This window comes from Pseudopodoces humilis, chromosome 1 (assembly GCF_049639895.1).
Source record: "Pseudopodoces humilis isolate 2021_Gansu_Grassland_sample_001 chromosome 1, ASM4963989v1, whole genome shotgun sequence".
NCBI lineage: Eukaryota > Metazoa > Chordata > Aves > Passeriformes > Paridae > Pseudopodoces > Pseudopodoces humilis.
Window position 1 is genome coordinate 104,341,286 of NC_142200.1, and position 18,537 is coordinate 104,359,822.

Below are 18,537 nucleotides of genomic sequence, written 5' to 3' on the forward strand. Positions count from 1 at the left end.
TTTACTGTAAGGGTGGTAAGGCACTGGAACAGGTTGCCCAGAGAAGTTGTGGATGCCCCATTCCTGGCAGTGTTCAAAGTCAGGTAGGGGCTTTGAGCAGCCTGGTCTTGTGAAAGGTGTTCCTGCCCATGGCAGGGGGCTGGAACTAGACAATCTTTAACATCCCTTCCAACCCAAATCATTCTAGGACTCTATGGTAATGCCCAGTGGAATTTCTTAATTTCTCACAAACATTGTGAGATGCCTTTAGAAAGCTGGTGTGTTACTGCTATGGAATCTGGCTTCTCCTGAGCTGCAGAGCTGGTGAACTCCCAGCAATAGCCTCCAACTACACCTTCATAATAGTAATACACTTGGAAATACTAAATTTCATTCAGAAATATTACATTACATGAAGTTAAATTTTCAAACAAATAGATGATAAAATGGAATCATATAATGTCCATGTATTATTTTTCATTTTATTTTTCTTGGTTCAAGATGGAAAATCTCTCACTAGTTATCAGGAAGAAAAGAAATAGATACAAGGTAAAAATGAAAAACATGAACTTACCTCAAAGAGATTCTTCAGAGATATCTGGTTAACTCTGAGATCATGGGGCAACTCTTGCTTCTCAGGCAACAACAACAGACAAGACTGAAAAAAACCCCAGACATTAATGCTCTTATATAAGCACACTCAAAACTTTGTTTTTCACTGCCTCATCTGATCTTGTCAGAAAGCCAACACAGGCTAACAATATTTCAGATCTTTTTGTAATATCTGAACATATCTGGATATCTGTAACAACTGAATCTCCATTTCTAATTTTCAACTGAATAATGTAATATATAGTGGAGTGTAGGAGGCTACAAGTGATGAAAGTTTCCTCAGAAATAAAAACCATGTTAAAAAGGTTAGGCTCTAAAAGATTCTCCAATACTTTGAATACTTCCAGTATTTGGAAGTAACCCTTTGCTTTAGGAATGGACCCTTGCACTGGGGACAAGACTGCTCAGCTAACACCAACATCCCAAGCAGAAAGCAAGAAATTAATAATGTATCTTCTTCTGCTGCTTTCCTCTGTTTTCTCCATTTCTCTCAAAAACTTTGCCTTTCTCCTTGAAAATCCACTTAACTTCACCGAAGACAAGGGAAGGACTATGGATGCCATCTACCTGGACTTCTGTAAGGCCTTTGATACAGTGCTCCACAAGAGTCTTAGCTCTAAATTGAAGCAATACCAGTTTAATGAATGGGCTGTTGGATGGGTAAGGAATTGGCAGAATGGCTGCATGGCAGCTGTAGTCAGTGGCATAGTGTCCAAGTGGAAACCAGTGGTGAGTGGTGTCCCTCAAGTGCCTGGACCAGTACACTCACTGTCTTCATCAAAGACACTGCCAGTGGGATTGCAGGCTGCCCTCAGTCGCTCAGGGAGTTTGCAGATGGCACCAAGCTGAGTGATGCTGTTGATAATGCTCAAGGGAAGGGATGACATCCAAAGGGAGTCTGACAGGCTTGAGGAGCAGGCCCATGGGAACTGCAGGAAGTTCAACCAGGCCAAGTGCAAGGTCTTTCACCTGTGTCAGGGCAATACCCAGTATCAATGCAGACTGAGGAAGAAGGACCTGTGGGATAATGATGGATGGAAAATAGGATAAAAGCCAGCAATGTGTGCTTGCAGCCCAGAAAACAAACAGTATCCTGAGCTGCAAGGAAAAGTAGCATGGTCAGTAGGTCAGTGACTCTACTTCTCTGCTCTGCTGAGAGTCTCTCTCTGCTGTAACCTGGAATGTTACAACCAGCTCTGGGGTCCCCAGCACAGAAAATACATGGACCTGTTGGAACGAGTCCAGAAGAGGGCCACAAAAATCATTAGTGGGATGGAGCAACTCTCCTGCACTGAAAGGTTGAGAAGGTTGGGGTTATTCAGCCTGGAGGTTTCAGGGAAAACTTATTTCAATAAGATCAATATAAAAAGTGGGCTTAGAAAAAAGATTTTTTAACAAAGCTTTTGTGACAGGACAAGAGGCAAAAATTTTAACCAGAGAGTATGTTCTCATTGGACATAAGGAAAATTTTTTTATGATAGAGGTGGTGAGGCACTGGAACAGGCTGCCCAGGAAAGCTCTGAATGACACATCCTTAAGAGCATTGAAGGTCTGGTTCATCCAGCATTTAAGCAATCTGACCTAGTAAAAGATGTCCCTGCCCAGAGTAGGGCTTGGATGGGGAATGTGGGGCTCCAGTGAGTCCACACCTCCAGTGTGGGTCCTCCACAGGCTGTGTTTACTGTCAGAAGTCTGTTCCTTCATGGTCTCTCCACAAGCTACTCTGCCTAAGCAGAGTCTAGCAGGATACTCTGCCCTAAGTTGTTGTAAAACAGCTTGAACTTTATCTTATTTGTAAAAGTTATCAGTGATGGATAGAGAAGGGAGGGTCACACTACTTGTAGTCTTGAAGAACTCTGAGACCAGCCTGACTTATCAATCCCAAAGTTAGACATGCTGAGGATGTGAAAAACAACGTTTCCTGACAGAAACTGCCACCAGTGATGAAGCAGCGAAGTTCCTAACAGCTGATACTACTGATAACTTATCTAAAGCTGCTAAGCTGACACAGCCAACCTAGAAACATATGACTGACAGTCACTTTATACTATAAAAGTATGGTCACACTTTTTAAAAGCAGGGTATTCTAACATACCCCTTTTTGTATGTGTGCGGAGATTCCTCCCTTGAGTGGAGATTCCCCTCAAGGTTACTTCTGGAGGCTGAGCAAAAGAGGTTTGCTCATGGCCACTGGCATGGGTGAGTAGCATCAATCTCTACTAAATAACTATTCTGCAATCTTTAATACCAGTGCTTCAATATTGCTTCAATAAATAGTGCACTATTATATAGTGTATATATTATTATATAATATTTACTAACTGCTATAACTATCTGTAGCGTGCAGTAAATAATTCTGATTAAAGTATTTTAGTCTGATCATTATCATAAATTTAAATATGTTATTTATTTTATTCATATAGATATATTTGGTTTGCCATCCTTAATCCTGTGGGACAAAGGCTCAATTACATGTATATTATCCTTTAAACATAAACCATTCAGCAAGTCAGGGAGTAGGTTTGGATCCAACTGCATCAAGATGCCTCTCTGAGGAGTTCAGAAAGCAAGTGGGTCCTGTCTGAACCTTATGACTCAAAAGGAGGGTTTCCCTGACAAACCTCAACTGAAGCTTTCATTTTGCCTGCAACAGGCTGCAAAGGAGCCCCTTGCTCTGGGCCTGGAGCACCTCCTCTTCCTTCTCCACTCCAGGGGCCCACAGGGCTGTTTCTCTCACTCTTTCCCCCTCACTCTCTCAGGCAGGGTTTGGCCCTTTTGAAAAGACACTTTCTCTGAGGCACCACCACCTTGGCTGAGCCAGGCCCTAGAACAGGACTGTCGGAGCCAGCTGGAAGTGGCACAGCTTTGGCCACTCCTTATTCCTTACAGGGGATCTGCCAGCACCTCAACACCAACACCCCAGACAGGTGTAACTATGACAGTGACCAATTTTTTCCACAGTTATTTGAGAGAGGATTAAAGTCATTTCATATCATCCACCTTCTGAATTTTCTAAATTATCTGGTTTTGTTCAACAACCCTGTATTTCCATTGAGATGCTCCTTTAACTGTGGGTCTTTCACAGATGGTTTCAAAAATCCAGCTTTTCATACAAAAGGAGAAGTAAAAAGGACCACAAATAAATTTGTATTTTTTTCCCCTCTAATTTGGGTATTACTGAACTGAATAGTGACTCTAGGTGTCACTATTAGAGAGACAACAGACAGCAGCAGGAGACAAGTAGGATTTCAAGTCCATCATATCCCTTTCAGAAATGAGTTTCAGAAATTATTTATCACTAAAAGCATTTTTCCAAGTTTTAAAAATCATGACATCTGAATTAGGCAGTACTATACGTTCAGGTTTGGCTTTTAAAGGTAACACGAGCTTATGCTGAAGTGGTAAGACCTGAGTGCCCAACATGCAGTGGGTAACGCGGTGACACAGTGACAACACTTACCCGCCACTTCCCTTTCTGGGCCAGCCTTTCTATCACTGCTTGCCAAATCAGTGCATTGAAACGTGCACTGAAAATGTGATCATATGCAGGGTGGAAAGTTTGTGGCAAGAATCGTTCATCTGCAAGAATAAGCAATAGAGAAAACTATTTGGTACACACAGCACTTCAAAGGTCCGAGTGTCCAACTAAACTACTTCATTGCACAGCAATAATTTTAGCACTGGTTAATACCCAGGGGATTGCCCAGTGGGGGCTTAAGAAAAGCTGGTCACCCAACTGATTCAGCACCCAGTTTATCAGTGGCCAAACTTCATTAAACAAGCAGGAAAAAATTAACCCCTGCTCTCAAGAAACCTCAAAACCCCAAGGCATTGCGAACCTCACGGCAATTCTTCCACTTACAGGTCAACCAGGTACTGACTCTGCAACAACTCATCAAAGACCTTAACATGGGGCTACAGGCTCAAGAAAAGGCAGCAGGGGCACAGCTTGAAATCTCTTGGCATGCCTGTAGGTCCATCATACAAAGCATGTTAAACAGACTAAAAAGCAAGTAGAGGGGGAGAGACTGAGGAGAGGGCAGGGAGACAGACGATGGACGTTGCTGGAAAAAACCCAGACAATGCCACAGGAAGGCCACATTTCCTCTTCTCATTGCTGTCCACTACTAGCTGAGGGAAAGTCCTCCACACTGAAATACACTGAACTGTAAAAACATTTAAACAGCCCATCTTCTAATTATTTTCAATCTACCTGGCTTAAAGAAAAGGAGGGTGGCCTGGACAAAACCCACTTAAAGCCTCTGGGATCTAGAGCTCCAAATCTCCAATCTTGTCTTCCTGACTCTAAATTTTTACCTTTTCTAACTAGTCCATAATTGTTTTGAGATTGTTGGTGTCTGCTGTATATAAACTGGACCAAGTTCACTAGTAGTTCTTGCTACTAAGTCTCATCATCACTATTGAAAGCCTGATAGAAAAATTAAGGTCTTAATTTGAGTTTACCATTTACACTTATGAAGATTCCTGCTATGAACTCAGCAATTTGAGTTTGATCTGCAGAAGAATTCAGGAGAACGAGACCTTTGTGGAACATAGAAACTGCCTCACGAGACTTTGATAACATGATGAATGCATGGCCAGCTCTATAGTAAGCCTGAAAAACAAAGGAGGAAAAAAGATATTGGAAAAATATTCAGAGATATTTACTGCCAAAAGAAAAAGTATTTTTTAAAATTTTATCATTATGTTATAAAAATGACATGTAGTACTATTTCTACAGCTTCTTAAACACAGATCCAAAAAAAAAAAAAAAAAAGTGAAATGAACTATTCTATTCTAATGCCTTGAAATTCACAGCATGTTACTGATATTATCACAGATACTAAAAGTGAAATCCTGAAATTCAAAGCTTGGAAAACAACTACAGGATGAAAAACATACTTTCAGCAGCTGTACGTTAACTTCCTCTGGACAAGAGTGGGCTGTCCAGAATATGTATTGTTTCCACATCATTGCATTTTGTAGCATTTCCCACAATACATATATTCTTCAACCAACAGCACCTGAACGTATTTATATTCACCCTGAATTAGATTGTACCAGCTCAGAGTCACAGTGGAGTTAATTTGTTCAAATCAGATAACTGGCATGTTGCAACACAGTGCAAGTTAAAAGGGCATTTTGATGTAATTTTACCATATCTAAATAAAAAAAACTATTACAGGCTCTGGGAGTCTTTAGTGTTTAGAACAGAAGACTATTTATTGCACATAAAAGCCAATCTAAAAGTATGACTCCATATCATAAATACTGTACAACTCCTGCTGATTCCTAACAGATGGCTATTTGAGCCAAGGTGTGCTTAATCAATGTGTATTTAATCACAAGCCAAGTGTAGTGTATTGTTCTGTCCACTGGAAATACAACATGACCTCAATCACCAAATATCACTCCCAGGAACTGAAGGCTTATTAACATGTAACCCTTATTTGGGATATTGATAGTTGCATTTCTTGAAAGCATTGGTGCCTCTCTCATTGGGACCCAGAGAGAGCCAGCATCTCCTGGTGCAAAAGGGAGCTGCTTCACATCATTAAAAATACTATTACAGCCATGAATCTGATGCTTATGTTTAGAATCAAACACTAATTCTGGGGTTTTATGCTATATTTACTCATCATGCCCCAAAGCAAAAACACAATAAAAAAAAAAGATAATGACACCATTATTAAAAAAAAAAAAAAAGAAAAAAAAAAGAAAAAAAAAAGAAAAAAACCCAGGAAGGTATGCAAAAACTGCCAGCTTAATGAATACCTTAACATACTCTGGATCCCACTGTAAGCTTTGGTGGGCTAAAACCACTGAATCCTTCCATTTGCCCAGGAAGAACAAGGCCGTTGATTTGTTGCACAGCAACACAGCTATGTCCCGGGAACACCTAAAGATATGGTTTTAGCATTACTGTTTATTCACTTGAAAAAGGATCACACTTTACATTTAGCAATATGAATAAATGAAAAAAACTACACATATAACCCACCTGACAAAATCAGAGGTAAAAAATGTAGTTGTGGATAATAAATATCATTTGAATATCGGCTGTAAAATGTCTTAGAGACATCCTAATGATACCTTAGCGATACCCATAGTGATGACCTGGTCTCTTCTGAAGCAGAAAGCCAAGCCACTGGAATAATGAAGTATGAGGATTTAGCAAGAGTTCAGACCACCTGGATACACCTACATATGGCTCAGTGAAAGCCAGCAGCCAGGAATGGAAGCTGTGTGATGGAAAGAGTACTAAACACATTCTGGTCACCAAAAAATGCATTTTAGTGTATCACCACTTGGTGAAGTCAACAGAAAAATCCACATTTAAAATAAGTAAGTGGCCAGTGTAAAATTAGGTCAACAGCAGTGTTAATATACAGCAGTAATGAATATTTAATACTTAACGTAATACTCAACTATTTAATCATTAATAACATTACCAGCTTCTATTAACTGATGAAAAGCACTTAACATCTGGAAAGAAATACCCAAAGGAATCTTTGGCTGAAAATTTATTTTTAACAAGCCTCAGAATACTGAGAATGAGAACAAAGTAACCTGCATGAATCATTTTAAAGATAACCAGATGATTCATGTAACAACAGGCCAGGACATGGCAAAATCACAACAGGATTCATCCACAACATGTCAGCTTAGAAACAGAAATAATTTAACAGAAACCAGGGCAGTTTATGAAAAATTAATTTGAGCATTAATTGCACCAATTTATAATTGATATTTATGCAAAAATATTCATATTTAAGTCACTAATTAATCTCATGTATATGTAAGGAACAGAGTAACTATAAAACTAGTACACTAAAAAGTTTGAAAAAAAGATACAAGAAAATCAAGTGTTAGGTCAAAAAACAGAGTTTTGAATTAACTGTGCAACTGTACATATTTGCATATTTCAGGCTTATGGTTTACATCTCATAATTCAAGGATACTTACGGGATCCATTGCATTAAATAACCAAGCGTTTGTAGAGCTTCATCATAGTTTTTGATGGCCATAGAGTAATTTCCATTTTTAAAATCCTGGTTCCCAGCTTGCCTCTTCAACTGTGCATATGACATGGGATCCATGCTAAGGAAAAGAAAAAACAAAGAAAAAAGAAAAAAACAATCAAACAAAAGCACTGACTTATGAGACATTTCTTTCCCTAAATTTGACTTAAATGTTCATCTTAGTTTTTGCATATTTGGAAAGAAGAACAAAAGAGCACATCTTCTTTGTTCCCTGCAGTTGGGCTAGATAGTTTAGTTGGACTAAACAGAGATCTGGTGACAGCCTCATCTTTACTGTTGATGCCTCCTCAACTTTTAATCTACTTTTCATTAAACTTCAGCTAACCAGATCTACCACTGGCATGAATTTTTTTTTCAGTTTTTATCCTCAGGTCTGAAAGTGTATCTTTTAAATTAAGATTCCAAATTATTTCAATGTGTAAAGTACATACACAATGCAGGAGGAAATACCTGAGAAAACAAACAGCATTTATCTGCTTAAGAAATATATGAAGCTATACATTTCAATTAATTAAACACAAAACTCATTTACTTGCTTTTTATTTATGAGTTTTTTGTCCAGGTCCTCTGTCTAGATACTCAACAATCCAGTGTATACAGACCTGCTTAGAAACTTAATTACTGCAAGAAAATATTGTAACATAGTATGGTAATAATGCTTGAGGACCTTGAATCAGACTTCTGACAGTTATTAAAATAAATACAGGAAGTAGCCAAAGAAACCAAAGGTTGAAACTAGCATCAACTGCAACTTACCAAAAAACTATTTCATCATTAGAATTTTAAAATCAAGGGTCATTAAACAAAATTAATCACATGGTCAAGCAGCTAAATGGAAAAAACAAAGGCAAGAGAAAAACCAGCTACATGTATGAGAATCAGCACATAAGAAGCAGACAAGAGAAATATCCACTGCTACAGTGCTCTGTAGAATCATTCTTCACAGACTAAGTTTATGATTAAAAGCTGTTTCCATTACCTGTAAAAACCTGTATGAATCTCACAAATCTCAGTGCAATTAAGTAAGATTAATTCACCAAATAGGAATGCACACATTTACTTATTATCCAGGTATTAACAAGCCTGTAGCAAAACCCATAAAATCTGCAACCTTCACAACCTGCTAACATAATGTCAAGGTTTAGTCTAGCGAGGTTTAGTCTAGCAGGCAGCTGAACACCACACAGACCTCAGCTCACTCCCCCACTCCCTTGAATGGATGGGGGAGAGAATTAGGGGAAAAAAAGTAAAATTTGTATGTTGACATAAAGACAGTCTGACAGGACAGAAAAAGAAGGCTGATACTACTAATAATAAACTTAGAATATACAGAACAATTAATGCACAATGCAATTGCTCACCACCCACTCACCAATGTCAAACCAGTTCCTGAGGAGTGGCCCCTGGCCAGTTTTCCCTCCTGATTTATATACATGACATTCTATGGTACAGAATATCAATTTGGCCAGCTCAGGTCAGCTGTCCTGGCTGTGTCCCCTCTCAGCTTCTTGTGCTCCCCTGCAGCTGACAGGGCAGCATCAGAAGCTGAAAAGTCCTTGACTTAGGGCAAACATGGCTCAGCAACTACTAAAACATCAGTGTGTTATCAACATTATCTTCATACTAAATCCAACACACAGCACCGTACCAGCTACTGAGTAGAAAATTATCCCAGATGAAAGCAGCACTAAAATATCTGCAAGATCTCTAGACAACAAAGCAAACTAGATATTTTTAAGTATATGAAACACTACTGATGTATTTTCTCTGTAGAGCTCCTCATGAATCAGTGCTGTCTTGTGTGCACAGAGGTATGATGAGGCATGCTACGGATGGCACTATGCCTTTGCATTTATCCAAGCACAAAAAGCACTAGTCAGGCTCATGAGTGCACTAAACAGACGGGAGAGCAGCAGCCCACAACTCTGAGGAGGAAACTGCAGAAAAATCAGATGAAACCATAATGCTCAGATCTGCACCTCTTCAGACTGAGTGGGAAATGACCTGTCAGAAGTTATGTCCTAATTAAATAAAAACTCCGCGATGATGTCTGTAATCGAACCATCAGCTGGCTAATTCCAGGGAAGCACCAAGAACAGATGAAATTCCGGATAAAAAGTAAAAAGAAAAGGAAGTCCCATCTACTTGGGGAAGGTACGACAACCAGTCATGCTAGAGGGGTAATTTTTACATTATCCCAGGCAAATTAAATCATCACTTTACCAAGCAATGTGCATAGAGTATATACTTTTAAAATACTACTTCTCCAAACAGCCAATCAAAAGTACTCATAACATATTCAGAAATTCTTTTACACTGCATGGTATGAGCATTATTAAGGTGAAAAAAAGAAAAAAATAGAACAACAGAACAAAGATAAAAAACAAGTGCCAAAAGATGGTTCTACCTAATCTTTTGTGTTTCAGATTTCAACTCTTTATCATCAAAAAGTTTGGCAAATTATTTTCTCAAGAATACTGCCAAAATAGGTCAGCTACACAGAAGTTTTTTCAAGTAGGAATACACATGAACTGGTAGTTTTCCAAATAGTAGCTTAATTTCAGTTTTTTTCTTTTTTTAAAGAAATCTATGCTTCTATTCAGTATGATATTTTTCCCCAGAATTATATTTTTATCTTTTCTTTTCTTTTCTTTGCAATATGCTAAAAGTACAAGTACAAATAAAAGATATTACAAGATATTTAAAAGATTGTTTTTTCCACAGTACAGTGGAAGCAGCAATGAGCATTTTAAAAGGACTTTACAACGAGTGCCGTGCTGAGAAATTTTGGAACTGAACTCCCCGTTTTAGATCAGAAGACAGCATGCCCTCCCCTGTCCAGGCAGCAGGAATTTTTACCAGAACACAAGTTTTCATCCTTTTCCAGAACTGGAGTTTCCCAGCCAAAACTTCAAACTGTAGATTGTTTAAATAACTGGGATGTCTGCTGTGGGCTTTAGCAACTATACTCAAGTTTGTAGACCTGAGAGATACGCTGGGCAGGCTGGTCTGACATCTAGGCTAATGATCCAAAAGAATTGCTGTGCCGACTAGCACAGCATGTCTTGCTATTGCCCAACATCTTCCTGCAGCATAAACAATTGTAACTCAAAACCAATGGACTAATAGAGGGCCTATTATGTAAAGTCTACCAAGCGTGAGGAGCATTAAACAAAACTCTTGTCTATTACTCTGCCTTAACTGGCACAGGTAAAAGCCACAGCTGTATCTGGATAGAACTATAGGAAGATTTTTGGGGGTGAGTGCTGTGGGTTAACCCCAGTGGGAAGCTAAGTGTTGGCATTCTCCCACCCTCAGTGGGGTGGGGAAAGAGAAAAGCAAGAAGTAAAACCAAAAAAATTTGTGGGTCAAGATAAAAATTGCTCAGTAACCAAAAGGGGCCTGGAAGAAGAGATAACAAAAAGTGATGCAAGGGCAATCATTAACCACCTCACTGACATGGAATAATGCCCATCCAGTTTCCAAGACAGGGAAGGATGATCCCCCAAGTCTCCTCCTCTCCATTGTCACTGCTGAGCATGATGCCACATGGCACAGACTATCCCTTCAGTCAGTTTGGGTCACCTGCCCAGTTGTGCCCCCTCCCAACCTCTTGTGCATCCCGAGCCTATCCACTGGGATGCTGAGGGAGGAACAGAGAAAGCTGTGTAAACTGCTCAGCAACACCTAAAACATTACTGCGCTATCAGCATTGTTTTACTGACAAATTTAAAACACCATACCGGCTACTGTGAAGAAAATTAACTCCATCCCAGCCAGACACATGTTCCCCTCATGAAGGAGGGATTACTCCTTAATTATGGAGTCTATGAAACACATAAAGGTGTGAGAACACCCTAAGGTCTGGGAGACCCCCCCCACTGCATTGTTGAGACCTTATCATTCACAGAAATGAAACAGAAACAAAACAAACAAAAAAAAAGTCAAACGGATAACATGGTCTACTGTGTTTACTTTTTTAATGACTCCTGAGACCACCAGCAAAAACAAGACAGCAAAATGAAGCATGCTGATTTTTACTCACAGAATTAAAACAAAAAGATTATACAGTTAAGTCAGAAACAATCTACTCCAAACCCAACTGCTGCCAGTGGTCAAAATTCCCATTTACTTTACGTGCCATCAACTCTTATGTTACTGTGCTGGTCAGTGTCCCACTGAACTGCTTCAGTCAGACTGCTGTTAAAAGCAGGGCAGCTTTGGAGTGGTTACAATGCTAAGTTTTGATTCCTCTCGCTTCAGAAGTTAATTTTGAAAACACAAATGGAGGCTGCCCAGAAAAGCTATTTGTCACTATTGAAAAATGTTGTGTTCCTTACGCCAGCTATGGCTCTCAAGAGGCCAGCTTGTGCTTTCTGAACATCTGAAGCTGGCAGTGCTAAAAAATTTAGAAATCTGAGAGTGAACCCAAGCCATCAGTTTTTCTGTCTGCATCTGCTTTACACAATTTAAAAAGAGAAACTGCAAGACACTGTTTAATTCACAGAAAAAAAATAAAATAAAAGGTCTTCACAGACAAGCTTTTAATTATTTTTGATCCTGAAAGTTAAGCTTTAAGGATTCATCCCTATGGCATTACTCAGTGGTAGAATAATATTTTTATTCTCCAGACACAATAGATTTCCATAATGCAAGGAACAAATGAAGTATAGCAACCTTAGGAGCCCTGCATCTGAATTAAAAGAATGGTGACAAATAAGAATCCTCCTATTTTCAGGAAATCTGACTTCTAAAGACTGTGCTTTCCTCAGTCCTATTAAGCAGACAAACCATCCCTTGTTCCTCATTAACCCAAAAGGCATACATTCCAAACTGGCAATAGGTAGGGAGAGAAAAAGCCCAACAATGCATCTACACTGTGACTGAGTTACAACTAAATGCATTTCATCAGCAATCGAATAATTCATGTTTTCTCAACAGGAAACCTCAGGGCTCCATTAGCTCTCCTTCAACAAAAGCATGCTGGCTCCAAGAGCACGATGCCACCAAGAAAGAACTGTCAGGTCACCCCTTCTGCTACACCAGAGGGACCCCTGCAGATGCATGCCCACCACTGGCACGACCCCTGCAGGCAGCCCTGCAGCCACCCAGCAAAAGGACACTGAATTCAGGTCTTCCAAACGACATCTTCCTCATGATACAGACAGATGTGAATGTCAGGGCAGACATTCAGCTTCTTTTACCCAGTAAAAGAAGGACAAACACAGGCCAAGAAGGCTGTAAGCGGCCATTAAGGATGGCAGTGCTCTGCCTGCTAGCCTGTTTTACCTGTTTTCCTGACAACAACAGCTACCAAAGACATATTTAGAGAACACAGTCTCCTTTCAATATGTGTAAGCCTAACTTTGACAGTGACAGCAGGGAAAAATTTACTTCTCTCAGTTTTCCACTGAATGCTGAAAAGTCAAATGAAAAATCTGGAAATCATCTGTACTTTTTAGAGGAGGCCCTGAAGAAACAGCAGAGACAAAAATGAACAGCTTATAACTGACCAGGCTACAAGCAGACACATTTGTAAATCTCATGTAGAAGAGAGGAAAGAAGCTGAGATTTAGACATGGACATCCTCACGGATCTGTTTAGTCTGAAAAAGGTCATAGTGGCATTTGCAACTATCTGAACAATACTTTAATTGAACATTCAGCCAGTATCTCATGAAGAGATATTGAAGATGATGATGAACATGAAAATCCCATATTTGGCCCTTGTAAAATGTCAGCTCATGTTGGAGAAACTGGTCAACTCAAATGAAGAGCCTCTAATATGGACAGCTTGTCATCAGACACCCCTATCATTAGGGATAATTATGAATGAAATGGATGAATAATTATATATTCAGATAGATGGATAGAAACAGCCTTATCTAGAGAGAAGATTCTCACTCAGTTGTACAAAACAAGAACAAAAAAAATCTGTAAGAAGTCACTTTGCCAGATTTGTACTAGACCTTGAAGTGCCAAAGACCCTTTGCTCCCAGTAAAAGCCAGCACCACTTGGAAAATACTGAATGAAATTCTAGAGCAGATTTGGATTAGATTAGGGCAAACAGAGCAGCACAGTGATCATTTCTTATCAGAATGTTGTCCTGAACTCAGCACAAATTGGACCAAAGGAAGTTTTTTTACGGTTTCTGGGCTCTATGGCCAGTCCGCATCCTATACATCACAGTACTCCACAGATAAAGACAGTGTGCATCTCTGGAGCTGTTTGCCTCTAAAAAGACAAAGAAAAACATTTCCCAGGTAGGTGAATAGAGAGAACATTTTATTGGGTTGTTTCAGTCTGAACTGGAGACCTGCACACAACCTCCATCACTGGACACAAGCAACCCTCAACACCACTTACAGAATTTTGCTTCTCTAGATACACTTCCTTCCTAAGTGTTCAGGTAGAAGCAGTACTAGGGAATTCAGGATACTGTTCTGTAGTTTCACCAATGCAGTACCACACTGAATCAGCACACCCAGACAGCACAAAACATCTCTCACTATTGAGAAGGAATTCTCACCTGAGCTGAGCCAAGCAGGCAAGCACTATTTCCATATTTTGGAAGTCAGCTGTGTGACTTCTAAGTTCTGGCTGTGCTTTTAAAAGATGTTAAATGGCTGGGGTGAGACAGCAGAGTGAGACAGAACATCCCAGGCTGCTCTTCATTTTATAACAAGCTTTTCCTTCAAAATGTGCTCTGTAATAAACTGATGATTGCAGGGCACAGACATTACAAGACAAACATCCTTATCAACATTTGGCAAATGCAGCCCAGGATGCAACTGCAGATGTTGTAACAAAGGCTTGTTAATACCTCAAATACCACATTCAAACCAGGTAGGGAAGATATGTGCAACGTCTGAATGAAACAAGGGGTATAGGCAGAATACACACACAAGACTCTGGGCTAGGGCCCTGTTCTGGGCAGAGCTGGCCTGAACGACCTCCCAGGGTCCTCCTTTTTCATATTACCAATGTATGTTGCTTTCTGTTTGTGCAAACTCTCAGAAAGGAATTGTTATTAATAACAAAGCTCAGACACCTGATGTCTCCAGCTAAACTCACAGCTGACGCAGCTCAGTTCTTCTTCAGATGCAACACCACCAAACAGGACTACAAAAACCGCAGCCAAACCCAGACAGAAGTTCAGCCAGCCCTGCAGACAAGCAGAAATCCATGCAAAACCTCAAGAAGTGGACACTGAAATGTTACTAATCTTTAGAGCAGGGATTTGTAGTTCACTTGCACAAAGAAAAGGTACTAGGCAAGGAAGTGATATAGCAAGGAAAGGGATATCAGAAGTACATCACCACGAACAAGACAATACCTTTCACAAAAAGAGATGGGTGCACACATGCCAGGACACCAGCTCTGTACCTGCTTTAGACCCTGGGAAACCAGTTTCACACTCATGGACAAGGCAACAGAAACCTGACAGACCAATGTGACATTCTGTGGTATGGAATATCCCTTTGGACAGCCCAGGTTAGCTGCCCCAGCTCTGTCCCCTCCCAGCTTTCTGTGCCCTCACCCAGCCTCCCCTCTGGTGGGACAAGCTGAAAAATGCTTTACTTAGGATAAGCACTGCTTAGCAACAACAAAAACATCAGTGTTTTATCAACATTATTCTCATCCTAAATACAAAGCACAGCACTGTACCAGCTACTAGGAAAAAAATTAACTCTATCCCAGCCAAAACCAGATGACACCTCAGAACATCCTTCCTCCTTTCCTTGCAAGCTGAACTCAGGCCAAGCACATGTGACTAGCCTTCCTTGAAGACTGCTTCACAGCTTGCAGCAGCAACAGGCCTGGCCTTGCTCCCCAGCACATCCTGTTTTGTTAAGGGAAACAAAACAGGCCTCTTTGCCTTCAGCTTCGAGTGATTCTTCCCTCTTTGTAACCTACCAGTAAAAAGTCATACCTAACAAAAAGGTACAGTTGAGCTGTGTCTGGAATCGCTTTTTCAAGAAACACATCTGTTTATACATACAAATACTTATGATTTCCAGCAAATTAAGAAAATACTTGCATTTCCCATTTTATATACAAAAAAATTATGCAAAAGCATGTTCAGTATTCTGTTTGCACAGTGTCATTACTGTGTTCAGTATTCTGTTTGCACAGTGTCATTACACCAAAACCTCACAACAGCAGAAAAAGTTAATCTTTCTGTTTCTGTCTGAAATAACAACAATCTTGAAATCCCTAGTCTAGTTCAGCCATACAAGACCTAACTCAGTCCAAGAGGGAGTTGTTTACACTGCTGCAGTTGTTTGCTCAGCCTGGCAATGTTCCTGTTATCATTGTCCTGCTCTTCTTTGCACTGGTGTGGCCTCACCTTGAATATTACTGCCCAGTTTTGGGCACCACAAAATAAAAAATACATTAAGCTGTTAGAGAGCATCCAAAGGAGACCACGAGGACGGTGAAGGGTCTGAACGGGAACCTGTAAGGGAAGCGGCTGAGTAGTCACTTGGTTTGTTCAGCCTGAAGGAGACTGAGGGGAGATCTCTTTGCACTCTGCAACTTCCTCATGAGGGAAAGAGGAGGGGCAGGCACTGATCTCTTCACTCTCGTGACCAGCGACAGGACTTGACGAAATGGACTGAAGCTGAATCAGGGAAGGTTTAGATTGGATATTAGGCTCCCCAGGGAAGCACCAAGCCTGTCTGAGTTAAGCAGCACTTGTACAACGCTCTCAGGCACATGGTGTGACTATTAGGGTGGGCGTCCTGTTCGGGGCCGGGACTTGGACTCAATGATCCTGGTAAGTCTCTTCCAACTCAGCATTTCCTATGATTCTACGACCGAGTAAGAAAAACGGCAACAAACAGCTTGAGTATAAACTCATTCCAGAGGGTACTGACTCTGGAATGAGGAAAAAACAAACCGAAAAAACACCCCAGGACCAAAACACCAAGATCGCCCTAATATCATGGTTTTCAAGCCTGCGCAGTTCTCAGCCAATGCTTGACAAATTTATTTGTATGTTGGTAAAAAAACACTGATAGGAAATACTCCCTCTGGCATGTTTTCATGGGAAAGCAAAGCCTCTTCCCATTCGCAATAAATCTAAAGTTAATCCTCTGTAAATCTAAATTTACAAAAAAAGAAATAAATACAAAAGCTGGTGAGAGATCCTTCTGCATTTATTCTTCTGCAGTGCACACTGTGCTCAAACTCCGTTCCAGTTGAAAAAGTCTGTTTTGTTAAGTGACCACTCCACGACCTCGTACAAGAGTTTTGCTTTTCAGGGAAAGCATCCAAAACCACTGAAGACAATGCTTCGCTCCGGGCTATGCTAAAGGAGTTCTCCCTCTTCTTTTCAAGCACGGACACGGCATCGCATCTCCCCCAGCTCCACAGCGCAAACCATACCAGGCCAACACACACTCCCAGATGCCTGGCCAGAGCAAGAATGCACTCTTCTCCTTTTCCTTCAACCACCCCACACATTCCCTGGCAGGCTTCCCAACCAGCACAGCCACCCCCGCTGCCCACACGCCAAATCCCGCACCCAGGCTCCTCGTCGGGGCAGCACGTCGCCCCTCCGGAACTGCTCCAACATGCAGGAAGCTCCCAGCAGCTACACCGAGATGGGAAGCCATCCCCAAGAGGCCGCGGCTGCCCCCGCCTTGCACCAAGCACGGATGGAGCGGCGCAGGGGACGCAGGCAGCTCCCGCCGCCCGCCCGCCGCACCCCGGCATCCCGCTCGGAGCGGCCCGCGGCCGACTGCCAAGCTCCCCGTACCGGGGACAAGGTACTGAGGGGGACAAGGGGTGGCCGAGGAAGCGCATCTACCTACCTGCCTGCCCGTGCCCCACCGCCCCACCGGGGCGCCCTCCGCTTGTCGCCCTTAAACTCTCCGCCCCGCGTCCCGCCCCCGCCGCCCGCGTCACCGTGGGAGTGGGAATGGGGGAATCGAAACAAATCCACAGCGCGGGGGGAATCACAACGAGAGCGCCCCGCCCGTGAGGGATGTCCCCCCCTCGTCCCGACCCGCAGCAGGGAGTGTGGCGGGGGTGGGAGGTACCGGCGCTCATCTCCCGGCTGGAACGTTCGGGAAGTGCCTCTGGGATGGCTCGGCTCTCCCTCCGCAGCGGGAAGCGTATAGAGTGCCATTCTCTAAAATGACGTAGCGGTGCCTTCAGGATACTTGGAAAAGCAGCGTTCGTCCGGGCCGGGGGCAGCCCCGCGTCCTGAGGCGCCGCGCTGTCCCTCAGGCCTCTCACGGCAACCCCCGCCCAGAGGAAGCTGTGGCTCCTTTGCTCCTCCACTGGGCGAGGATCACTTGGGAATGCGGGCTTCTCCTCCTGCTATGCAATTGTTTGCTAATTTGTCGTTTCCCGTGAAAAGTGGATCGATAAGTCAAAGATGGATACTTCACAGGAGATGGTTCAATAATTCACCCCTCTGTGAGACACGTTTTTAATCGAGTTTTTCTCTGGTATCACCTGCATGTCTTCCTCTGTATCCGGGCTGGCTGGGATAGAGTTAATTTCACTGCTAGCAGCCCCCACCGTGCTGTGCTTTGCTTTGGGAGCTAAAAAGTGTTAACAGCACACCAGTGCTTCAGTCACTCATCTCTCCAACATTCCTCCTGAAGCAGTAGGCTGGGGGTGGGCAACATCTTGGGAAGGGACACAGCCAGGACAGCTGGCCTAAACTGGCCAAAAGGGAATTCCAGGACATGTGATGCCTATTCAAATATAAAAGCTAATAGAAAGGAGGAGGAAGGTGGGGCATTCATTATTTACATTTTCCAGAGCAAGCACTACACATGCCGAAGCCCTGCTTCCCAGGACATGGCCGGATGTTGCCTGCTGATGGGAAGTACAGAACAATTTTTTGGAGCTTCTTACCTTTGCTTGAGCTTCTGTTTTATTAAAC

At 41.9% G+C, this 18,537-nt stretch overlaps 1 protein-coding gene across 1 annotated transcript in view; it reads right to left on the minus strand.

The window, feature by feature from the left end:
• Positions 1 to 17,503, minus strand: part of TRANK1 (tetratricopeptide repeat and ankyrin repeat containing 1) — a 49,525-nt gene extending 32,022 nt beyond the window's left edge. Inside the window, exons 1-6 of the mRNA XM_005519172.3 lie at positions 17,453 to 17,503; positions 7,558 to 7,692; positions 6,367 to 6,490; positions 5,056 to 5,206; positions 4,052 to 4,170; positions 554 to 637 (exon numbers count right to left, since the gene is read on the minus strand). Of these exons, the coding sequence (XP_005519229.2) occupies positions 554 to 637; positions 4,052 to 4,170; positions 5,056 to 5,206; positions 6,367 to 6,490; positions 7,558 to 7,691 (612 nt within the window). The 5' untranslated portion in view covers position 7,692; positions 17,453 to 17,503. The remainder of the gene's footprint in view (positions 1 to 553; positions 638 to 4,051; positions 4,171 to 5,055; positions 5,207 to 6,366; positions 6,491 to 7,557; positions 7,693 to 17,452) is intronic.
• Positions 17,504 to 18,537: the final 1,034 nt, after the last annotated feature.